This window comes from Dama dama, chromosome 14 (assembly GCF_033118175.1).
Source record: "Dama dama isolate Ldn47 chromosome 14, ASM3311817v1, whole genome shotgun sequence".
Lineage (NCBI taxonomy): Eukaryota > Metazoa > Chordata > Mammalia > Artiodactyla > Cervidae > Dama > Dama dama.
In genome coordinates, this window is record NC_083694.1 from 49312969 (window position 1) to 49338492 (window position 25524).

At 48.7% G+C, this 25524-nt stretch overlaps 1 protein-coding gene across 1 annotated transcript in view; it reads right to left on the minus strand.

Moving 5' to 3' along the window:
* Positions 1-2115: 2115 nt before the first annotated feature.
* KAZN (kazrin, periplakin interacting protein) overlaps positions 2116-25524 on the minus strand; it is a 506697-nt gene continuing 483288 nt past the window's right edge. The window contains exons 11-15 of the mRNA XM_061160705.1: positions 19868-20099; positions 18449-18550; positions 17770-17936; positions 7436-7550; positions 2116-5620 (exon numbers count right to left, since the gene is read on the minus strand). Coding sequence (XP_061016688.1) covers positions 5456-5620; positions 7436-7550; positions 17770-17936; positions 18449-18550; positions 19868-20099 — 781 coding nt within the window. The 3' untranslated portion in view covers positions 2116-5455. The remainder of the gene's footprint in view (positions 5621-7435; positions 7551-17769; positions 17937-18448; positions 18551-19867; positions 20100-25524) is intronic.

Below are 25524 nucleotides of genomic sequence, written 5' to 3' on the forward strand. Positions count from 1 at the left end.
TGAACCGCAGCACGCCAGGCCTCCCTGTCTGTCACCAACTCCCAGAGTCCACCCAAACCCATGTCCATCGAGTCGATGATGCCATCCAACCATCTCATCCTCTGTCATCCCCTTCTCCTCCTGCCCTCAATCTTTCTCAGCATCAGGGTCTTTTCCAATGAGTCAGCTCTTCGCATCAGGTGGGCAAAGTATTGGAGCTTCAGCTTCAACATCAGTCCTTCCAATGAACACCCAGGACAGATATACTTTAGGATGGACTGATTGGATCTCCTTGCAGTCCAAGGGACTCTCAAGAGTCTTCTCCAATACCACAGTTCAAAAGCATCAGTTCTTCGGTGCTTTCTTTATAGTCCAACTCTCACATCCATACATGACTACTGGAAAAACCATAGCCTTGACTAGATGGACCTTTGTTGGCAAAGTAATGTCTCTACTTTTTAATATGCTGTCTAGGTTGGTCATAACTTTCCTTCCAAGGAGTAATTGTCTTTTAATTTCATGGCTGCAATCACCATCTGCAGTGATTTTGGAGCCCCCCAAAATTAACTCTGTCACTGTTTCCACTGTTTCCCATCTATCTGCCATGAAATGATGGGACCAGATGCCATGATCTTTGTTTTCTGAATGTTGAGCTTTAAGCCAACTTTTTCACTCTCCTCTTTCACTTTCCTCAAGAGGCTCTTTAGTTCTTCTTCACTTTCTGCCATAATGGTGGTGTCATCTGCATATCTGAGGCTATTGATATTTCTCCTGGCAATCTTGATTCCAGCTTGTGCTTCATCTAGCCCAGGGTTTCTCATGATGTACTCTGCATATAAGTTAAATAAGCAGGGTGACAATATACAGCCTTGATGTACTCCTTTTCCTATTTGGAACCAGTCTGTTGTTCCATGTCCAGTTCTAACTGTTGCTTCCTGACCTGCATACAGGTTTCTCAAGAGGCAGGTCAGGTGGTTTGGTATGCTCATCTCTTTCATAATTTTCCACAGTTTATTGTGATCCATACTGTCAAAGGCTTTGGCATAGTCTATAAAGCAGAAATAGGTGTTTTTCTGGAACTCTCTTGCTTTTTCGATGATCCAGCGGATGTTGGCAATTTGATCTCTGGTTCCTCTGCCTTTTCTAAAACCAGCTTGAACATCTGGAAGTTCATGGTTCTCATATTGCTGAAGCCTGGCTTGGAGAATTTTGAGCATTACTTTACTAGCATGTGAGATGAGTGCAATTGTGCGGTAGTTTGAGCATTCTTTGGCATTGCCTTTCTTTGGGATTGGAATGAAAACTGACCCTTTCCACTCCTGTGGCCACTGCTGAGTTTTCCATATTTGCTGGCATATTGAGTGCAGCACTTTCACAGCATCATCTTTCAAGATTTGAAATAGCTTAACTGGAATTCCATCACCTCCACTAGCTTTGTTCATTGTGATACTTCCTAAGGCCCACTTGATTTCACATTCCAGGATGTCTGGCTCTAGGTGAGTGATCACACCATCGTGATTATCTGGGTCGTGAAGATCTTTTTTGTACAGTTCTTCTGTGTATTCTTGCCACCTCTTCTTAATATCTTCTGCTTCCCTTAGGTCCCTACCATTTCTGTCCTTTATTAAGCCCATCTTTGCATGAAATGTTCCCTTGGTATCTCTAATTTTCTTGAAGAGATCTCTAGTCTTTCCCATTCTATTGTTTTCCTCTATTTCTTTGCATTGATCGCTGAGGAAGGTTTTCTTATTTCTCCTTGCTATTCTTTGGAATTCTGCATTCAAATGGGTATATCTTTCCTTTTCTCCGTTGCTTTTCGCTTCCCATCTTTTCATAGCTATTTGTAAGGCCTCCTCAGACCTAGGTAAGTCCTATGCTGGAAGGTGGGGGTAGGGGTGCTCCGTGGGGAGGAACAAGTCCAGGAATTGGAGGTGAGTGACTCAGTTTGAGTCCTACTCTGTAATGTCTTAGCTTTATGGAGCTGGACAAGCCTCTCAACCTTAGCCTCAGTTTCTCCATCTATAAAATGGGTCAGTCACCACCCACAGCCCCCCACCCCCCTGTCAAAGAGACTGTTGAGAAAACTGAATGAGAACACAGAGAGGAAAAGGCCAGCTCATCAATGAAGTGCTGTGAAGTAGTATTTATTGTTACAGTGTTAAAATTCACTCTTGGGAAGACATTTGGGGCCATGACCAGCAATTAAATGTCAGGAACATCATCCTAGCTCATGGACAACTTGTTTCCTTTGCAGCCACAAACTCCTGGGGGGTGTTAGGGCTCAGGAAATTCTTCTCATCAGCCAACTGCTGGGAAGGATGTTAGTGTCAGAAGATGCTATTTTGCACAGGGCTTCTTTTTCTTGCCACTCAACTGCCAGGAGCCCACTGAAACCTGGAAGGGCAGAGCAGAAGTGATGGTATCCAGAACATGTGGGCTGTGATGGGACGGGGGAGAGCAAGGCTTGGAACATCTTGCCAAATCATCCCATTCTGTTGAACCCAGCCCCGTTCAGTGACCTCAAGATGTGGGGTCACTATTCAGAGGCCCCTTCCGTGCTGGCTGGGCTGTGGGGAGAGCCCTTCCCCTCAACTTCATCTGGTCAAGGTACTCCTGTGGCGTCTCCCTGTCTCCTGCACCCTGGGGTCCAATGACTGCAATGGTGAGACAGATTTCTGGGAGAAAGGCCCTCTCAGCCAAGGACAAGGGAGCCTTTCAGAGGCGCGCAGGGTTGGAAAGCTGAGCCTTCTTATGACTCCAGCCCCCAGCTACTAGGAGGAATATGGGGTGTCTCTGCCTACCCTGGTTCTCCCCAACCTCTGGCAGCAACTATCTGTTTGGATAGGGCCAGCACCCATGAGCACAGGTGGCATCACCTCTCAGAGAAGCACATGCATATGGTTCCCAGGTCCGGATGTCATATCACCACGCTTTAACGACCAAGACCATGACTCAGGCTGTTTGGACAGGATGTGGCCAGTCAATGTTCCATGGGTGGCCACACTGCCAGCCTTTGCTAACCAGCTACCAGGACCTCTCTGCCGAGTCCACATGCCCTGCTCTTCTTGCCTGCCCTTGTAGCAGAGTTGACATTTAGGATTTTTCCTGCAGACAGAGCTTTCCTGATTTAACTGTGTGGAGCTTGTTCATTTATCAACCAACCCATCCAAATGTTGAAAAGTCAGTTCCAAATGCTCACCTGACTGCCAGGGATACAGAGAACTGGGCAAGTGAGAATGTGAACTTAGAGCATCATTTGGACTAAAAGGCGCATTCGAGGTCGCCCATATTGCCCCAGGCCTGCTAGCCGAATGCTGAGAATGTTTCGGGCAATGCCATTCCTTCCAGTGACCCGCCCCAATTGTCCACTTGCCCATCTTGTCCCCAATGGGATTGAGTCGTGGAACAATGCATTGGTTTCATATAATCAGACCTGCATTCAGGCACCTCCCTATCTGCCATTCCTGCTCACCTTGTGAGAAAAACTGCCGTTCAGGTTTGCTGCTTCCTGAGAGGCAGACCCTGGCGTCCCCGGTCACCCAGCCTGGATGCTGGCCTGGGAGTGACCTGTGGCGTCAGGTTAGAGGGAGGTTTTACTCCCCTCTCTGGGCTGTGGGTACTGCAGCCTCAAACCCCACGTGTGTGCCTGAATGTCATAAAGATAATGGGTTTGGAGCCTCAGCAAAGCCAAGTCAGGTTCCATAGCCTCACTCCTTGGGCCCAGGAATCAGACATGTGTCCCTAGGAGGTCAAAAGTTCAGACCAGAGCGGGCATCGCCTGTCTACCAAGTAGGCGTTTGGTTTCCAATGGTGAGAAAAGCTGTGCTTGTGTTAAGTTTAGAATATAATGGTCTTCAGCCTCAGGGAGGAGGAATTCTTAAGCTCATCAGGGGCCTAGGTTTGTGCTTTTCCCTTGAGGGGAAATCATTCATTGAGTTGAAGAACAGGTGCTTTGATGGTTCTTGGAGGCCGACCCCTGCTTCCAGTCTTGGAAATTCCAACCTTTTATAGACTGGCAGTGCCAAAGGTCTCATTGGAAGTCAAGCATCGTGGTTCCAAATGAATCATGTGCTTTGATAACCAAAGTGTAAGTGGAACCCCAATACTGTCTGTCCATCCCTAATCATTTTTGAGTAATGAGGTCAATGAATTCAAGTCTGAACACAGGAATCCAACCTGTTTTCAAGGGCTGTGGGATTTTCCTCTTTTGGGGGTCCAGCCCTATGGGGGCCCTAGAGAGCTTGCACATTAAACATGCCTTGCCCTCCTTGTGCACATTGCTCCAACCAAAACAGCTGGAGAGAATGAGTACAGTGTCAATTCTTTGTTGTAAATGGGAAATGAGACACCCATCCCAGACCCCATAACTTCCCACCTGTCTCCTGAGAGGGTACCAAATGTTACAGACGTTAGCAAGTGTTAATCCTCACAACATTCCCAGGAGGGAACCAGAAGTATTGTAGATGAAGATGCTGAGGCACAGAGAGGTGAGGCCACTGGGAATAAGCCACACAGCAAAACAGCAGCAGAGTCAAGAAGAAGGCTGGGGGTCCTCTCCATCACCTTAGCGACTGGTGAGACTCAGCTCCGTTAGGGCACTGGTGAGCACACCTGTGTGTCAGGTGACAAGGTCTGCTGCACAACGACAAGCATTTCCCTGCTCTACGGTCACACTTGGGACAAGTTGTCACAGACCGAACTCAGTCATCCCCAGTCTTGTTGACACGATGTCCTTCATCCAGATGATGGGGTATCCACGCTTCCTAGGAAGGCTGCTGCTCAGCCCCACCTCTACAGGGATCATTGCCATCCCTCCCCAGGGGAGGGGCTGGGTAGCCCTTCAACACATCCACGCTGACATGACACAAGGCTTTTAAGATTTGAATGACCTTCCTGTTTTGCATTCTCCCAAGGGAGATTCAACGACTCAAGTCAGAAGCTAAGTTCTCGGTCATGGAGGGGAGGTATGTGGGAGCTGAGACCACCACCAGGCTGGCTGGAAGGGTCCACGTGAGGATGGTGAGCCCCCAGCTTTGCAAGCTCCTGGCACTGTCACCACTGGGCTCTGTGTATCTCGCTAGAGTCCTACCTGCTCCTCTTGGGATGGTATCTTGGGGAACCCTGTGCTTCTTTACACCCAGGAGGCTTAGTTCAAGGCTCCCAGGATCACTTGGACTGCTCAGTGGCTGAGTCACTCAGTGGTGGAGCCTTGATAATGGAGGTGCTGGGCACCCTGATTGGTCCTTCGGGCTAGTCTTCTTCCAGGGATCAGGGAAGTCTTCAGTCCGCTCCAGGCAGGCAGGCTGGTGCCCCCTCGTTCCATCGGGATCCCATTCAAAGTCACGGCAGTCTGCTGAGATTTCCGGGGACCAGAGGAGCATCCTCAGGCCGAGATGACTATGTACAGTGGTGACGGTCCTGGGATGTCCTTCCTCCCTGGGCCTCTCTGTGTTGGGTCTGGTAGAGCATCTGCTCCTTACACGTTGGTGACCTCCAGGCCATTGTAGCCCTCCAGACGGCACTGCTCCGGCCTGCCCTGGGAGTCCTCGTCTCCGCAATCTTCATTTTGAAGAGAGCCATAGTCATCATGGAAATCAGGGTCTTTGTTGCTGAAGCCCCTTCCTATCTTTCCCAGGGGCAGCTGAGAAGAGAGGAAGGAGAACAAAGGATAGGAAGAAGAGAAAAAAGAATTGAATGTTCTTGGATCTGGGAACTGTGGTGTCTCCAATTGCTGTGAGTCCTTGAGTAACTTACCTAACCACTCTGTGCTTCTTCTATGAGTAATAACACTCCATTGCTCAGGGAGACTGAGAGGAGGTTTTTGTGAGTTAACCTTATGTTGTGTCCCCAACCTGAAGGAGCCAGTTGGTTGCCGAGAGTGAGGACAAGTATAGTCTTTCTGATTATCCATCAAAGTTTCTCTCTTCCTCCTCAGCAGGATGAGAGGTGAGAATGTGCGGGTATGAGGTCTGACTGCATTCCCAGGTCAAGAAGAAATATTCTAGACGTGGCAGAAAAAGTGTGGGTTTTGATGACTCAGAAACTGGGGTTTGGATCCCTGCTCTGCCACGTCCCAGCTGTGTGACCTTAGGCAAGTCACCCACCCTCTCTAAGCTTCAGTGTTCTCAGCTACACAATAGAACTAGTAATTTCTTTCTCTCAGAGTTTTTGCAAAGAGTAGAAATCCCATCTGGGAAGCACATAGCAAGATTCTGGCCACGCCATGTGTGCAAGCTCAGTTGTGTCCAACTCTTTGCAACCCTATGAACTGGAGCCCGCCAGGCTCCTCTGTCCATGGGATTCTCCAGGCACGAATATTGGAGTGGGTTGCCATTTCCTCTCCCGGGGGATCTTCCTGACCCAGGGATCCAGCCTGTGTTTCCTGCATTGGCAGGCAGACCCTTTACCACTGAGCCACATGGGAAGCCTCAAGACACTGGCAGTGAGAAGCTATTATTATCAGACACGGTGGACCCGCATTAAATATTTCTCTCTTATTTTGAACAAATGTCAAGTAGTCGTGACAGCACTATGTAATTATTTATTTATTTGACTGCCTTTCTTCCAGACCAGTGTTTCTTAACCTTTTTTTCCATTATTGTCCCCTTTAAAAAGATGACCTTTTACATATTTTTTCCCTAATCACACCCCCACCATGAAATTTTCATACCATAGGGCCTCTGTGCATGTGTATATGTGCCATGTGTATATCTGTGATTTACACATAAAAAGAGTAAGACTTTCTGCATCCTCCCCACTGAAAAGCAATTCTGACCACTTTGGGGGTGATAGGACCCCCAAGTGGGAAGGTACATTCTATACTGAAAGCATCTTAATGGTGAAGATGGTTAATTTATCCATGCTTATCACCCATGCTCAGGACATGTCTGGGACGCACTTAGTACCCAAAACTGTCAGCTGAATGAATGGAAGAATTTTGAATTACCCACTTCTGCTGTCTGTGTCTACACACATACCTCCATTTAAGAATCTGTGTCGCTCTGAGGCCCAACTGTGCATGGTCTCATGCACCAAAGGCTCATCAGTTGCTCTTGGTCAGGCCACTGGAGTTCCAAATCTAAGGCCCTTAGAGTTTGGGGTGCGTTGGAACCCTCTGGGCAGGCTGGCAGCATGCAGGTCCCCCTCGCCCCAGAGGCCCTAGTGTCAGGAAGCCCAGGTGGGTCCTGGAGTCTGCACGTTAAGCAGCCGCCCAGGTGAGTCTTATGTAGGCAGGTGAGACCTGCACTTTGAGATACAGTGTCAAAAGCCCCACAAGGCTGAGTGTGTCTTAACCATCATGCGTGCCCCTGAAGGTGGCTTCCAGGGCCCTCCTCCCAGCTGTGCGTGTGACCTGGTCCATCAACACTGTTCCACAGGGGGAGCTGGAAAAGGGTAACATGGGCCCAGACAACACAAAGGCTGCGGGACCCCCAGGAAAATACATGGAGTGACCTACCCGGCCAGCCTTGTACTTGATCCCACCGCTGTTCTCCTCCTTCCCTGCCCGGGTGATGCTGGAGGCCCTCCCGGGGGGCGTTCCAAATCGCTCAGCTTCCCGGATGCCTGTGCAGCTGGGGAGACACCCATTGCAAGTCAGTGTGGCCAAGGTGGTGGGCCAAGGTGGGGTCAGCTACTGCGACCCAGAGACACAGACACTCAGTCACTCACACTGGTCACAATGATCACAACTGCAGTTCACTTAGTACCTCTTATGTGCCACCACTGTGCTAAGCACTTTACAAACATAATCCTCACAGTATACTAGAGGTCCAGCTTCCATCTCTGCTGGAGAAAAGGGGGCACAGAGAGGCTAAGCAATCTGCCCAGGATCGCACAACTTGGAGTGTGTGAGCAAATCTTGCAGAGCCAAGATTTGAACTTTGGGGTCTCAGAGACCCCCAAAGTCTCTCTTCAGCCCCCAGGACCCTGCAAACCCTATCAGGAGAGGCAAGACATGATGGGAGAAGCCCCACATTCCAGCTCACTAGGTGTAGCTTGAGAAGCATCAGGAAAGTTTCCCCCACTTTGCATTTGAAATCTGTGTCCCCCGCTGACTCATTGTCTGAAGTTACCCCCATCACCACCTTCCCTGTATAAAAGCATCAAAGGCTTGTTAGACTAGGACTTGGTGAACTACAGCCAGTGGCCGAATGCAGCCAGCTGACGGATTTTGTAAATAAAGTTTTATTGAAACCTAGTCCATTTGTTTGCATGTTGTCTACAGTTGCTTTTTTTGCTATCAAATCTGTTTTGACCCAGACCATATGGCTCCCGAGTGCTAATATCTTCACTGCCTGGCCTTTCATGGGAGAAGTTTGCCGAGGCCTGTGTTAGAATCTCAGGGCTAGTGTGTATGGGATATGGAGTTGGGGCAAAAAATTTGTTCAGAGCCAGGAGTTTGGAACTTAGTCCTCCCACCTGCTTTCCTTCTCTTTTAGATTCTGGGTGAACCTCAGTGTCCCTGGGGCTCCTGTCCTTTCTTTGCCTGCAAGGTTCTCCCCAGCTAGGGCAGAGCCTTCCGCACCTCTCCTTTCAACCTCGCCAATCCCAAGACACTAATGTCCAGTTATCTTCCTTGAGGCTTTAGCTGCATTGAAATCCTGGCTTTTCTCTTTACTGGCTGTGTGACCTTGAACTCATCGCTTTGTCTCTCAAAAGTTGGGTTTCTTCAGCTGCCAGGTGGAGAAGGTATTAGAGCCGACTTCATCAAGTGATTGTGAAGGTTAGTTAAAAAGTACTTTGGAGCTGAGCTGAGCATCTAGTAAATGGCTACAATGATAATAATTCAAATTAACAGTTATAACTTTAATGACAGAGGAATTGGCTCTGGCTGATGGGCGGTCAGGAATTGGCTTCACAGGAGCAGTGAGGCTTGGCTCAGGCCACCACGGAAGACACATGAAGAGAAATGAATCTTCTAACACCTGCCTCAGAGATGCTCTGCTTCTTGTGGGGGAACTTCTGCTGAGAAAGTTCAAGGGAGGGGAGGGTGTCGTGCAGGGACCCACACTGGCTGCTGGATGGCAGATGAAGCAGAGTTCTCAGGTCCCCAGGTGCCAGGGCATCCCCAGCACAGGGAGGTTCTGACTCTGTGGTGGGTCAGGGACCAACATGTTCACTGATACCCCTCCCCTCTCCTCCTCCTGGGGATGGAACGCCCTGGGTCTAGCGGGGAAGCTGTTCAAACTACAGAAGCCATGACAATCTAAACTCGCACAGCCAACTCCGTTTGCTGTCTGGTGAGAAGGACATTAACCCCCCATTCCCAATTTATGGAATATTAGCCATTCCATGAGCTTGGGAGAACTCCAGAGTCCCTTCTTTGGTTTTCACTGAAAAAGAGATGGGAGTTCAGAGGGGATGTGTGTCTTATACAAGGATATACAAGATACACAGAGGCAGGGATGGAACTTGAATTTGAACTTCTAGGAACAAGATGTAGACCTTTTTTTTCTTCCCTCCTTGGGGGTCAGTGTAAGACTGTGGACTCCACAGCAGTGGCCTGGCTCCACCCCCTTAGCAGTCATGTCCCCTGAACTGTGTCCTCTGTGAAGTGGGGTTAATAACAACCTTTCTCTTATAAAGTCACTGGAGGATTAAATGAGAGGACACATATAAAATGCTGAGAAGGGGCTGCATATCATGAGTGACTGCTGTGACCCACACAGGCATTGAGGGGTACAGACCTGACTTGAGTCCCCACTCAAGGCACTGCACATCCCCTAGCTGTGCCCTTGTGTGAGTTGATTCCCTGGCTGGGTTTCAGTTTCCTCATCTGTACAGTGGAGCCCAGTACTCAGTTCTGGTCTTAACAGACCATCCCCTGGGCAGAAAGTGGCATCTTTGTGGTGTAGACAGAGGAGCATGGGGCAGCTGCTGCCCCCACTATGCTAAAACAGCTTTCCTCTTGCTTTTCCACAGCAGCTAAAATCCTACCCTGTTCCTCCTTTGGGTTAAAACACAGATGCTGCAGGGACTAGGTCAAGTGCAAGGCTATGGCCCATGGAGGCTTGAAATGGCTTATTGAGTATTCCTAGTCTCTTCGTCAAACCTTGAGGGAGTGGAATGCTGGAAAGATACGCTTTAATGAGGGAAGTTTCTGGAAGACAGAGCATCTCCGTGCAATTTCTTGAGTCAACACAGAGGGTGTCTGGGGCACTGAAAAGGCATCCCGTGCAGGTAGGAGGTGGCGGGGGAGAATCAGACTCTGCCAGCTGGGCTGCCTGAGAGCTGAGTCTCACCCAATTAAATGAGGGTTTACGAGGCCCACGAGGTGCAAGATGCTTAGGTGGAGACGAGTGGAGTAGGGGAGGACAGAGTCTTAATTGGTCGCCTACTGTGTGCTGGGCATGACGCCAGGTCCTTCCTGTGTGATAGCTCCTTGAACTCTCCCCAGGGTTCAGGAGGAGTGACTGGTCCCCTTTCAAGATGAGGGAACTGAAAAATGTCAGATGATGGAGGAGGAGCCAGAATTCAGCTCCAAAGGCCCTGCCATACCCTCTCCTTACAGAGGACCATGGTTGCAGGCACTGGCCACCCCAGGGCCTGGGCTCACACTTCAGTGGTCATCCGGGGTGGGGTGGGGCAGGATATTATAAACCCCACTTTCCCGTGGGTACCCCCAAATCTCAGTCTGCCTCCTCCCACTCCAGCTCTGGTGATCTGCGGGTGGCCCAGGACTATTCCCCTTTGCCTGCTGCTGGGATCTCTCAGACCGGGGCCACATGCCAGCCCCAGAGGTAGAGCTGTGACAAGGCCTCTTACTCTCTGGGCTTGGGAGTTGCGTCTGTCTGAGTTCATAATGAAATCACTCTCCGCGGAAACGCTAATGAGAAAACTGGAGCAAAGTGACAGAAAGCGGAGCCCCATGTAACTAACCGAAGAGGAAACTGCTTCACTGAGACACTCCAGCGCTCCTGGGAGGTCAGGGCACATGAACTGTCAGTTATCATGGGGCATCTCTGCTTCAGGCACTGCGTTCACTTTGCCTCACCAGTCACACTCAGGGATGGAGGCTCAATATAGCAGATCCACTTCATTATACACGACACTGTAAAGCAACTATCTCTTCAGTCGCTCAGTTGTGTCTGACTCTTTGTGATCCCATGGACTGCAGCACGCCAGGCGTCCCTGTCCATCACCATCTCCCAGAGCTTGTTCAAATTCATGTCCGTGGAGACAGTGATGCCATTCAACCATTTCATCCTCTGTCATCCCCTTCTCCTCCCGCCTTCAATCTTTCCCAGCATCAGGATCTCTTCTAATGAGTCTGCTCTTTGCATCAGGTGGCCAAAGTACTGAGCTTCAGCTTTAGCATCAATCCTTCCAATGAATGTTCAAGACTGATTTCCTTTACAATTGACTGGTTTGATCTCCTTGCAGACCAAGGGACTCTTAAGAGTCTTCTCCAACACCATAGTTCAAAAGCATCAGTTCTTCAGTGCTCAGCCTTCTTTATGGTCTGACTCTGACATCCATACATGACTACTGGAAAAACCATAGCTTTGACTAGACAGACCTTTGTTGGCAAAGTAATATCTCTGCTTTTTAATATGCTGCTTAGGTTGGTCATAGCTTTTCTTCCAAGGAGCAAGCATCTTTTAATTTCATGGCTGCAGTCACCATCTGCAGTGGTTTTGGAACCCAAGAAAATAAAGTCTCAGTTTAAAAAATGGGGGAAAAAAGGGAAACACCCAATACTCAGAAAGAGACTTATTAACCAAGAATTTCTGGATCTAGCTATTCCACCTTGAATGTGCCCAATTTCTGAGCCACGAGTAAACTTCTGTTTCAATTGAAGACTGATCTAAAGAAAAACAAAGTTCCCTGGGAGGGCCCAGGGGCAGTGAAACCACTGCCTGACCACTGCCTGACTTCCTCTGTTGTTCTGACCACTCTTCCTACCCTTTAGGGAAGCAGCAAAGTGTGGTGCTTTGAATTCCATCTCCCCGGTTTCTATCAGCTAACAGCCCCAGGCAAGATGTGTAATCTTCCTACAGTACCTCAGTTTCCTCATCTGTGAAATGGGGCTCATGCACCCACCTCCAGAAGGTAGTGACAATGTGCTAGGTTCTGAGCTTGGCCCATGGCAGAGCTCAGCAAATGGTTATGGTAGTTTGATAATCTCACCTTATAACTGCATCTGGAGAGGGAAGGAGGCGAGAAGGGAGGGAGATGCTGGCTGACTGTTGCATCCTTGGACATATAAAGGCATACTTTTTGGGGCCGTGGGTCATAAGACCACAGGATGGGAAGGGGTATTTACAAGAGAGATGCAAAGCTTGTCTGAGGCCTAAAGATTCAGAGGCCTAAAGGCCACTCTTCTCAGGCCAAATGAATGAATCCCCCTTGGCTCTGACCTTGTGTTAGTGACAGAATATACCGTCCTTCAGGCAAGTGCTGCAGATAGTCATGCATTTTCATCCAGGCTTTTCTTCTGGCTCCTGTGATGCTCCAGTGAATGCCTTTGAAATAGCATGGCTACCTCCTGCATCCTTTTGGTCCACTGGTTTATTTCTCTCTCTTTAAAAAAAAATTCTCTGTTTCTTTAACTTAAGCACAGTCCTATGACAGAGTTGGTAGTGAATCATTGTTTACCAAAAGAATAAGAAGTCATTGCATGTCAAAGCAGACATCATGAGATGTCAGAAACTGCTCTACCTTGATCCCTTTGGTTATATGGTTGTCATGGCAATGAGAGGAGGCTGGAGAAGATGATGTCATATGGGAACCTATAAACTCTAGGTAAATGTGCCTTTCCAGGAGGAGGGCTGGATGCTAATATTTCCTGTCTCCCTGGTCATGGGACATTAACACATGGTGACTATTATCTCCCTAGATGATTTGAACTGACTACCTCTTGTGACTACAGGCATCACATAGACTGGGTGATGTGGGGTCAAAGATGTGATCAAGAGTCACATCTCCTTGTGGAGTAGAATCAGGCAATCATTAGCCCCTCTCCAGGCTTCCAAGTGTGGTGGAGGGTCAGAGGTTGATAGATTACAGCACTGCCACGGACTCCTGTCTAGTCATGAGCAGGTCACAGCACCTCTCTGAAGCCCATTTCCCTATTCATCAAAGGAGGCAATGATTCCTTCTCACTCAGCTTCCTTCATGAGGAGGAGTGAGTGAAACAAGGGATGTGACAGTACTTTGTTGAGAATGACATCTGATATCAACGTGAAGGGTTGTTGTGTTGACCATCACCCTGGTCCACCCAGCCTGGGATATAGTCCTGGATGGAGTCCTAATCTCTGTTTCGATGGGTTCAGTATGTTTTCTCAAACTGGAATCTCTCCACTCAGTCTGATCATTCTGGGAGGACTCACCCCAAAAGACCAGCACCAGATGCCCTGCCCTTTCTCTGGAAAGCTGCCCTGCCCTTCTCTCAGCAACAAAGAAGGAAAAGGAACAAGAAAGCAGTAGACAGGATGAGATGCTGAGACCATGACAGAGATGTCCTGGGCAAGCCCACAGATCTTGGTTAACAGAAACCCATCAGACCTTCCTAAATGTCTCACCTCCTGCTTGGGGATCACTATTTTCCTGGTGTTCGGTTTAGCTGGGGACTCTTGTACTGACAGAAGTGGGCTCTAAAATTTCTTAGAAACTCATGGAGTTTGTCTCTCCCCACCCAACTGCAAGTCTGCTCCCCTGGCCCATGGCAGGGTTTCAGCAAAGGGCCGTGAGGTTCCAAAATCCCACATGGAGACTTGGAGTCATCAGCCACGATGTCGACTCACGGAGAGAAGCAGCGTCAAGGAAAGAGGTCATAACAGGGAGACCAGCTTGAGGTCTGGTCCTCCTAGCTCCCTGCCTGAGCAGCCTCAGATTCCTCAGAGGTAAAATGAGGAGTCTGAACTGAGTCAATTGCCCTCTTCTTCATCCTGATATCAGGAGGTCTGCCTTCATCTAGTTCTTGACAGAGTCTCTGACCTCCCAACAACCTAAGAGCCCACCCTACCTGTGCCCCCCGCCCAGAAACTCCACTAGTGTTCACTCACTAACCTTAGATACCTCGGGGCGGGGGTCAAGGGTTTAAGCATCACATGAATGCTAATGAATTAGTCACACGGCTAAGGTTTAGCTAGACCTACCTACCCCTCCAGGGCTCAGAATATCTTAAGCTTGTTACAGATTACAGGGCTCCAGAAGGAAAGTGGAAAATTCTGAGGCGAAAAACCTTTTTCCTATTGATTCATGGTTCATGGAATAGGGTGAAAGCGAAAGTAGCTCAGTCATGTCCAACACTTTGCGACCCCATGGACAATATAGTCCATGGAATTCTCCAGGCCAGAATACTGGAGTGGGTAGCCTTTCCCTTCTCCAGGGGGTCTTCCCAATCCAGGGATTGAACCCAGGTCTCCCACACTGCAGGCAGATTCTTTACCAGCTAAGGATAGGGTGCTTGTCATAAAAACCACCTAAGCATGCTTAAAGTGCTGAAAATGTAGATTCCTGGGCTCTGCCAGCAGATACTGGTCCTGCAGGTCTGAGTAAGGGATGCGGGAATCTGCAGTTCACAAGAGCACTGATGATTCTGCTTGCAGGGTCTGTGAGAACTGCTTGGGTATGCGCCTGCTGTTGGGGGAGGGCAGCCCAGGGCACCTGGACCTTGTGACAGATGCATAATTTTGTTCTACCTGCATAACATGGGGTGCGACTCGGCTGCTCTCTGAGGCCCCATGTAGTTTGGGGATTGAGTCCTCAGGCCTGACGCATACAGCCTCAGTTTGAATCTGGTGTACTAAGTTGCTTCAGGCACGTCCAACACTTTGTGACCTTATGGACAGTAGTCTGTCTGTGGGATACAGGCAAGAATGCTGAAATGGGTTGCCATTTCCTTCTCCAGGGGATCTTCCTGATCCAGGGATTGACCCTGTGTCTCCTGCACTGGCAGGCGGGTTCTTTACCACTAGCACCACCGGGAAGCCCTCAAATCTGGCATCTGTTAACAAAACAAACTAACCTTAGCTAGACTGACCAAGAGTTAAGAGTGATGACTCAAATTACTAGAACTAGGAATGAGAGAGGGGACGCATGCATGCTAAGTCGCTTCAGTCATGTTTGACTCTGTGCGACCCTATGGACTGTAGCCTGCCAGGCTCCTCTGTCCATACGATTCTCTAGGAAAGATACTAGAGTGCGTTGCCATGCCTTCATCCAGGGGATCTTCCTGACCCAGGGATGGAACCCATGTGTCTTATGTCTCCTGCATTGGTAGATGGGTTCTTTACCACTAGTGCCATCTGAGAAGCCTGAAAGAGGGGATAACTTTACATAGATAAGAGGGATTACAAGAAAATGATCACATGATCAATTGTATACACTAACAAATTAGCTAACCTAAATGAAACAAATTCAGAAAGATATAAACTATACACACTACTATACAAAATAGATAACCAACAAGGACCTACTTTATAGCACAGGGAACTATACTCAATATTTTGTAATAATCTATAAGGGGAAAGAATCTAAAAAGGAATATACTTATATACATGAATCACTGTGGTGTACACCTGAAACTAATATACAATATTGTAAATCAACTGTATTTCAATTAAAAAAAATTTAAGATCCTAAAAGAAAAGATGTAAACTACCAAAACTGACTCCAGAAGAAACAGAAAATCTAAACAGATCTACAAGGAGTAAAAAGATTGGATTAGTAATAATGGAAAAAAAAAAAAACCTTACCACAAAGAAAAGCCTAGGATCAGATGGCTTTATTGATGAGTTTTACCAAATGTTTAAAGAACAATGAACACCAATACTTTATAAACTCTTCCAAAACACAGGGGAGGAGGGAAAACTTTCCAACTCATTTTATGAGGCCAGTATTACTCTGATACCAAAACTGGACAAAAACATCACAAGGAAACTACAGATCAATACCCCTTGTAAATATGAATACAGAATTCTTCCTCAAAATACTAGCAAACCTAATCCAGCAACATATAAAAAGATTATACACCATGACCAACCACAATTGGGATTTATCCTTGGAATGCAAGGTTGATTCAACATCTGAACAGCAATCAACATGATATACCATATTAATAGAATAAAGGACAAATCTGGGCTCTGCCACTTACTAGTTGTTTGACCTTAGGAAAGTACCTTGGGCCCTTTAAACAAGTTTCTCCATCTATAAAAGAGAGACTGTGAAACTGATTGCTTAGTATTGTTATGAGAATGGAATTGTGCACACAGCATGTGCTCAATAAATGGTCATCTAACCCTAAGCACATCATCGTAAGGAGACAGTCCACTGGGAGGGGCCTAGTTTAATCTGCTCAGGTGTTTATTCCCTGATCACTTTTCAGATGAAGAGACTGGGATAGAAGGGCTGACACGGTCTGCTCACCTGGATGGTAAACACCACTAACACGCCTACCCCTGTCTCCAAACCTTTGTTCCCATGCCAGCCCTACCTGGAATGACCATCTAAACCTCTTCAGTTCAGTTCAGTTCAGTGGCTCAGTCGTGTTACTTTGCGACCCCATGAATCCCAGCACGCCAGGCCTCCCTGTTCATCACCAACTCCCGAAGTTTACTCAAACTCATGTCCATCGAGTCGGTGATGCCATCCAGCCATCTCATCCTCTATCGTCCCCTTCTCCTCCTGCCCCCAACCCCAGCATTAGGGTCTTTTCCAATGAGTCAACTCTTCGCATGAGGTGGCCAAAGTATTGCAGTTTCAGCTTCAGCATCAGTCCTTCCAATGAATGCCCAGGACTGATCTCCTTTAGGATGGACTGGTTGGATATCCTTGCAGTCCAAGGGACATTCAAGAGTCTTCTCCAACACCACAGTTCAAAAGCACCAATTTTCCAGCACTCAGCTTTCTTCACAGTCCAACTCTCACGTCCATACATGACCACTGGAAAAACCATAGCCTTGACTAGATGGACCTTTGTTGGCAAAGTAATGTCTCTGCTTTTTAACATGCTATCTAGGTTGGTCATAACTTTCCTTTTAAGGAGTAAGTGTCTTTTAATTTCATGGCTGCAATCACCATCTGCAGTGATTTTGGAGCCCCCCAAAATAAAGTCTGACACTGTTTCTACTGTTTCCCCATCTATTTCCCATGAAGTGATGGGACCAGATGCCATGATCTTAGTTTTCTGAGTGTTGAGCTTTAAGCCAACTTTTTCACTCTCCTCTTTCACTTTCATCAAGAGGCTCTTTAGTTCTTCAGTTTCTGCCATAAGGGTGGTGTCATCTAAACCTCTTAGGCCAGTGCAAATCCTCCTCAGCTCAAACCCCACACTCACACGGCCTTCCTCATACATGCTGACCTTTCTCCCTTCTCCAAGTGCCCAGTTTGTGTGTGTTTGTGTGTGTGTGTGTGTGTGTGTGTGTGTGTGTAGCACTCAGTTGTGTCTGACTCTTTGCGACCCGTTGGACTGTAGCCCACCAGGTTTCTCTGTCCGTGGAATTTTCCACACAAGAATTTTTCACTGGAGTGGCTTGCCATTTCCTACCCAGGGATCCATCCCTGGGTCTCTTGCCTCTCCTGCATGGCAGGCAGATTCTTCACCCCTAGAGCCACCTGGGAGGCACCACACACTTTATTCAAAAGCTGACTGACTCCTCCTCTACCTCTTTCTGGTTTATGACATCGAGGATAAAGCACTTCACTTCTCTGAGCCTGGATCCGCAAAAGGAGAAGGCTGTGTCGCAAAGCACAAAAGGGACCCAGGAAGGGCGTGCCCGGGACCGACCGGAAGTCAGAACTATCTGCTTCCAAAGCCGGAAGCTGCCACCGGCAGCCCACACTCACTTGGCGGGGTGGAAGATGGCGCTCATCTCCTCCGCCAGGTGCCTCCGGAGGATGTGCTTCCCGCTGGGGATGCCCAGGGCAGTGGCCATGGCCTCAGCGTTGAACGTGGGTTCCAGCACCAGCACGGCGCCGTGAACGCCACTGTTGGTCAGGTTGTCTGCGTACTCCTGAGGGCAAGGCAAGAGGCTGGTGAGCCTGGGGGGCCGCCCTGCTGGCCTGAGGACGGGGATACCCCAGGGGGATATGTCCTCAAGAGCAAGGGCTTGCCCCCCGCCCCCCGGGATTAGTGCATTTAATCCTGAGGGATTAAAAAAACCCTCACTCTTTTTAGGGCCTTGAGAATAGCGACTGGGTTATTTTGTCACTAATTAGACCCCAGACCTAGGCAGGCAGCCCATAAATGCTTGTTAAGGGAGAAGATGGCTGTGGAGTCAACCCCCCACTGGCTTCAGAGAGGATCACTCAGCATCCGCACCCTCACTGTGGGAGGGGAAGGGGTGGGCAGGGGGAGTAGTTCTGGCCTCTTGAGTGACAGGAGGCAGGCTGTTCTTGCCGGCCTAGGAAACGATGCCCAGCCCACACTTAAAGATGGATACTGAATTTGCACACAGACTGGCATGGGATTTGCATATGCCCAAGAGCCACCCCCCACCCCCCCACGCCCGCCATCAGCCCTCACCTTCAAGTCAATGTCTCGCACCCACTTGAGCACCCGCTGGTTGGTCCAGACCACGGGGTCTATGTTCTGTGTCTCGCAGCGGGCCCGGCGCTCCTGCAGAGCCTGTGGGGAGGGAGAATGGGTCAGCTGCAGGGGGCCAGGGGGGCATGCAGAGATCACACAGGAAGCAAGGGTCCGTGGTGCTGGCAGGGACCTCGGCATGCTGATGCGAGGGATCCTGGCCAGATCATCTACAGCTGCTCTAGCCATGTCAGTCCTTTCCTTCTGGGAAATGGGGAGAAGCCTGCTTCCAGGGATGGAGGAGCCTAGAGGCAGAGCCACTTGCCTGCAGAGTGTGGGGCCAGGTGGGGCCCTCGGCAGCTGCCTAGTTTGTGTAGCCCAGCCCCCACCTGCCTGGTTTGTATAGCCCAGCCCTGCTCACCTGACTTGGAATAGGGGCTCAGTGCATGTCTGTTAAGGGATGCCCCTAAATGAGGCTGCCTATTTCCACACTTCACTGTCATGTTCTTCCCACACCTCATCTCCTGTACCAGACTGTGGCTCACTGGGGGCCAGGGCCTGTGTCCTCATCACTTCCTGTGCCCAGGGCTCTGACTTGGGTGTTTGACAAGGCCAAAAAGCCCCCTCTTCAGTCCCTCTCCCCCTGACCCTGAACTGCTTGTGCTATGACAGTGCTCTGAGAAGAGTAGGCTGGTCACACTCAGCCCCGGCAGCCCAGGGCCCCTCCCTTGGGGGAGTAGCTGGGGAGATGTACTAGGTTTGGGGGAAGCTGAAGCAGACACCCTGGGCTCTCTGGCTTGGCAGTGATCAGAACAAGGGGCACTCAGAGTCCAAACTCTACAATGTGCCTCACAACCTCCTAGTTACCTGTCAGCATCCCCGTTCCCTCCCCCACCTCAAATCCAGGACAGAACCACATAGGACTCTCAGTTCTGCTGCTGCAGATCTATCCTCTGGGTCTTAGTCTATGCTATTCCCTTGCTGGATTGCTTTTCCCCTCATACCTTCTATTGACTGATACCCAGAATTCCTCCCTTCAGGTCTCAGTTTAGCTGTTACTGTTGCTGGAAAGGCTCCTCTTGTCCTTCTGAAAGCTTTCCTCTGAGTTTTCATAAAACCCCGCCCCCACCCCTCATTGGGACAACCTTCTATGATGTTGTGGCCACAAGCATCTTTGTGGTTGCCTGGAGGATGAGTGTTTCCCTTTTCCCCTGAATTGAGCACAGGGTCTGGTCCATTCCCCAATAAGCAGTTGTTGAAAGGAGGGAGGGAGAAAGAAAGGGATGGATGCGTGGACTGATAGACAGGTGGATGGATGGATGGAGAGATGTGTGGATGGGCAGATGGTTGGATGATCAGATAGCAGATGCCAGAAGGGAAAGCAGGGCTGCAGAAGGTGCCCTGAACCCTGGTTCTCACCTCCCTGCTGAAGTTGACTTGGTAGAGCAGCTCGATCCCCAGCAGGATGCTGACCTGGTGGAACTTCTTGGACACATTCAAGTGCTTTTCCAGGTCCCGCTTCATCAGGGAGTTCAGCATCCGCCCATCGACCAGGTGGTTTTGGAAGGCCTGGGAGTACTGGGATAGGCCGATGTCGTTGAGCCAGGCCTTAGCCACCCAGTGATGGTCCAGGTCAGCGGCTTTGGACAGGCTGGTGAGGAGAGACACAGCCGGAGAGAGGGATGGGTGGGGAAAGGTGGCAGAAACAGAGAGACAGGGAGAAATGGGGCAGAGATAACCAGAGAGAAGCAAAATAACGGGGTCGGGGGACCAAGAAAGTCACAGAGATAGATAGGAACAGTGATGGAGTGGAGAGACAGAGAGAAAGACAAAGGGCAGCAAGGGGAGAGGCAGATGCAGGGGAGAGAAGAGACAGGGAGAGACAAGAGGAGAGAGGGACAGAGACATAGGAGAGAGACAGAGGCACAGAGGGGAGAGTTAGACAAGGGAGGCAGAGACAGAGGGAGAGACAGAAGCAGGGAGTGAGCCCCAAAGAATAATAAAGAATCAACAGACAGAGGGTGCAGGAAGGAAAGAGACCACATTCAGACACCCTGAGAATGGGAAGGGACAATGACAGCGCCGCGGGAATGGATGCAGCAGGAAGCAGCACCTCTGGGGACCGGGTACCTCCCAAAGCCCCGCCCTGCCCCACCTCCATCCCAGAGGCCACTGCAGAATCCCTGAGGCCCAAGAACCTTGGCTGGGGCCAATCTCTCCTTGGACTTTGCCCCGAGTCACAGAGTGGCACGTCTTGGAATCAGATTTAAGCCCCAAGTTTTGCTTATTCCAACTCCTCTTCTCATCACCATATCTTAGGTTTTCTGTATCCCACACTGAACTTCACCCAGTGCCGAATGTGTGCGTGTGTAGTAGGTGCACAAGGAATACTTCCCAAGTGGACAGGATGGTCTCCTCAGCTGTTATTCCCCTGTTCACCACATGGTGGCAGCCTTGAAGAAGGAATGAGGACAGTGCCTCCCACCTGCGGAAGGACTTTTAAAAACGACCTGAGGTATGCCAGGCTTCAACAGTACCTGAACCGTGAACTTCCAGATGTTCAAGCTGGATTTAGAAAAGGCAGAGGAACCAGAGATCAAATTGCCAACATCCGTTGGATCATCGAAAAAGCAAGAGAGTTCCAGAAAAACATCTATTTCTGCTTTATTGACTGTGCCAAAGCCTTTGACTGTGTGGATCACAAAAACTATGGAAAATTCTTAAAGAGACGGGAATACCAGACCACCTGACCTGCCTCCTGAGAAATCTCTGTATGCAGGTCAAGAAGCAATGGTTAGACCTGGACATGGAACAACAGACTGTTTCCAAATAGGAAAAGGAGTACGTCAAGGCTGTATATTGTCACCCTGCTTATTTAACTTATATGCAGAGTACATCATGAGAAACGCTGGGCTGGAGAAGCACAAGCTGGAATCAAGATTTCTGGGAGAAATATCAATAACCTCAGATATGCAGAGGACACCACCCTTATGGCAGAAAGTGAAGAAGAACTAAAGAGCCTCTTGATGAAAATAAAAGAGGAGAGTGAAAAAGTTGGCTTAAAGCCCAACATTCAGAAAACTAAGATCATGGCATCTGGTCCCATCACTTCATGGCAAATAGATGGAGAAACAATGGAAACAGTGACAGACTTTATTTTTTTGGGCTCCAAAATCACTGCAGATTGTAGCCATGAAATTAAGTGACACTTGCTCCTTGGAAGAAAAGCTATGACCAACCTAGACAGCATATTAAAAAGCAGAGACATTACTTTGCCAACCAAGGTCTGTCTAGTCAAAGCTGTGGTTTTTCCAGTAGTTCATGTATGGATGTGAGAGTTGGACTGTGAAGAAAGCTGAGTGCCGAAGAATTGATGCTTTTGAACTGTGGTGTTGGAAAAGACTCTTGAGTGTCCCTTGGACTGCAAGGAGATCCAAGCAGTCAATACTAAAGGAAATCAGTTCTGAATATTCATTGGAAGGACTGATGCTGAAACTCCAATACTTTGGCCACCTGATGCGAAGAACTGACTCATTGTTTCCAATGCTGGGAAAGACCCTGATGCTGGGAAAGATTGAAGGCAGGAAGAGAAGGGGACAACAGAGGATGAGATGGTTGGATGGCATTACTGACTCAATGGATGTGAGTTTGAGTAAGCTCCGGGAGCTGGTGATGGACAGGGAAGCCTGGCGTGCTGCAGTCCATGGGGTCGCAAAGAGTTGAACACAACTGAGCGACTGAACTGAACTGAATGCCAGGCAGTGAACTGCATTGCTTAAGTGGGAGCCTTGGGGGACCATGAAGGAATCTGGATGTGAAATGGAAATGATTGACCTACAGAGTGACGCTGCCCCTGCAGCTGGCAGAAGGAGCACCCCAAACCCACTCCCCGCGGGAAGGTGGAGTGGAGACTGTCAGGAGAGCATCCTACTGGCCAAGCTGGAGACCTGGGTGGGATTTTCCACCTGCTCTGACTCAGCTTCCTCCTTTCTCCTCTCCTCTGCTGTCTTTGCTGCTGCTGCTAAGTAGTTTCAGTCGTGTTTGACTCTGTGCGACCCCATAGATGGCAGCCCACCAGGCTCCCCTATCCCTGGGATTCTCCAGGCAAGAACAGTGGAGTGGGTTGCCATTTCCTTCTCCACTCTGCTGTCTCTAGGCACCATCATTTCTCCCCTGAATTCGCCTTCTCACTGGTCTCTATGCCTCTGGAGCCCCGCTAGTCCCTTCCCCAGGGTGGAGCTAGCTGATCATGCCATTGCTCCTGCTGGTGTCCTCCATGGCTCCTTGCTTCCTTCCTTCCTTCCAAGAATGTGTATTGAGCTCTGGATCTGGGTAGATGCTGCCTTATAATGGGCACATCTTCCCTCCTCACCCCTTCCTTTCTCCACCCCCACACTCTCCTGTCTCTGGCTGACATCCATTTCTAGGGCTCTAGATCACATCTGCTAACAGACACTCCCAATTAATAAACTCACCTTCCGAGATCCTAACGGGCTGCCCTCTTGACATCTCCTGGCTGCCACAGGCATCTCAGACTTAACAAGCTCCAGATGAAATGTCCGTCCTGTCTCCCAGTTCCAGGCTCTCACTTGCCCTGCCTCTCCCCTCCCCCACCCTGTCCATCTATCAACCTCTCTGGTCAGCGTGTCTGGCCCCTTGCCTCCTTTTCTGGGGTCAAGCCATGGCCACCTCTGGCATAGATTTCTGCAACTGCCTCCCGACTGCCCCCACCCCACCCCCTTCCTCCTTCTAATAATCCATTTCCCCTCTGGGTGCCAGATGGCCTTTTAAATATATCCATCAGATCATGTCACCCCTCTACTTAAAACCCTCTCTCAGAGGAACCCTCAATGCATATTACTAAGTGACAGAGGCCAACCTGAAAAGGCTACACACTGTATGATTCCAACAGTATGACATTCTGGAAGAGGCAAAACTATGGAGACAGCAAAAAGACCAGTGGTTTCCAGGGTTTGAGGGAGAGGGAGAGATGACTAGGTGGAGCACAGAGGATTTTAGGGAGGTGAAACTATTCAGTGTTGTATGGTAATGATGGACGCACTCTACTACACGTTTGTCCAAATCCATAGAATATACAGCACCCAGAGTGAACCCTAATGTAAACTATGGACTTTGGATAACAATGGTGTGTCAGTTCAACTGAAACAAATGCTCCATCTGGTGGGGGATGATGAGAATGGGGGAGGCCATGTATGTGTGAGGGCAAGAGATTTACGTCAAATCTCTTAACTTTCCCTCCATTTTGCTGTGAAACTAAAACTGCTCTAAAAAATAAAGTCTTCAGAAATGAGGGAGGAAACAAAAGACTTTTTTAAACAAGTAGAAATTCAGAGGAATGAACTACAAGAAATGTAAAAGGCATTTCTTCAGGAGGAAAGAAAATACTAATAACCACATGGAAATTTGGGCTACACAAAAGAATAAAGAGAACTCCTAAACCTTAACAATACTCCAATACTTTGGCTGCCTGTTGTGAAGGGCTGATTCATTGGAAAAGACCCTGATGCTGGGAAAGCTTGAAGGCAGGAGGAGAAGGACAGAGGATTAGATGGTTGGATGGCATCACTGACTCAATGGACATGAGTTTGAGCTAACTCTGGGAGATGGTGAAGGACAGGGAAGTCTGGAGTGCTGTAGTCCATGGATTCGCAAAGAGGTGGACATGACTGAGTGACTGAACAATAGAACTCAACAAAAAAACCAAACAACCTGATTCAGAAATGGGTAAAGGACTCAAAGAGACATTTCTGCAAAGAAGATATAAAGATGACCAATAGGCTCATGGAAAAATGCTCAGTATCACTAATCATTGTGTGTATGTGCGTGTGTGCTTATATGCTCAGTTGTGTCCGAGTCTTTGTGACCCCTTGGACTGTAGCCTGCCAGGCTCCCCTGTCCATGGAATTTTCCAGGTAAGAGTACTTGAGAGGGTTGTCATTTCCTACTCCAGGGGATAATCCTGACCCAGGGACTGAACCCAAGTTACCTCAGGTGTATTCTTTACCACTATGCCACCTAGGAAGCCCTTCACTAATCATTAGGGAAATGCAAACCAAAACTATGATAAAATACCACTTGCTACTCACTAGGATGGCCACTATTAAAAAAAACAAGTGTTGGCAAGGATGTGGAGAAACTGGAACCCTTGTGCACTGTTTGTGACCACGTACAGGGGTACAGTCACTGTGGAAAACAGTATGACAGTTCTGCAGAAAATTAAAAAATAGAATTACCATATGTTTCGGCAATTCCACTTTTGCGTATATATCCAAAAGTGTTGAAATTTGGGCCTTTAAGAGATATATCAGCACATCCTGTGTTCATAGCATCACTATTTATAAGAGCTAAAAGGTAGAAGCAACTCAAGTATCCATAGATGGATGAACAGATAAGCAAAATGGGCTTGTATTCAGCCCCAGTGGAGTAGTATTCAAACTTAAAAAGGCTGACAGATACTACACACAGATGAATCTTGAGCACATTATGATAATGAAATAAGCCAGTCACAAAAAGACAAATACAATGTGACTCCACTTATGTGAGGAACTTGAGAGTAGTCAGATTCAAAAGTAGAATGATGGTTGTTGGCTTACTTGGGGAAGAGGAGAATGGAGAGTTAGTGTTTAATGGGGAAAGAGTTTCAGTTTTATAAGATGAAAGAGTTATTGGAATGGATGGTGGTGATGGCTGCACAACAATGTGAATGTACTTAACACCACTGAGTGAGTGAGTGAAAGCCCCTCAGTCGTGTCAACTCTGCGACCCCCTGGACCATACAGTCCATGGAATTCCCCAGGCCAGAATACTGGAGTGGGTAGCCATTCCCTGCTTCAGGAGCTCTTCCCAACCCAGGGATTGAACCCAGGTCTCCCACATTGCCGGAGGATTCTTTACCACCTCAGCCACAAGGGAAGCCTAAGAATACTGGAGTGGGTAGCCTGTCCCTTCTCCAGTGGATCTTCCTGACCCAGGAATCGAATTGGAGTCTCCTGCATTGCAGGCAGATTCTTTACCAGCTGAGCTACCAGGGAAGCCGGTAAAGTAACACTGCTGAA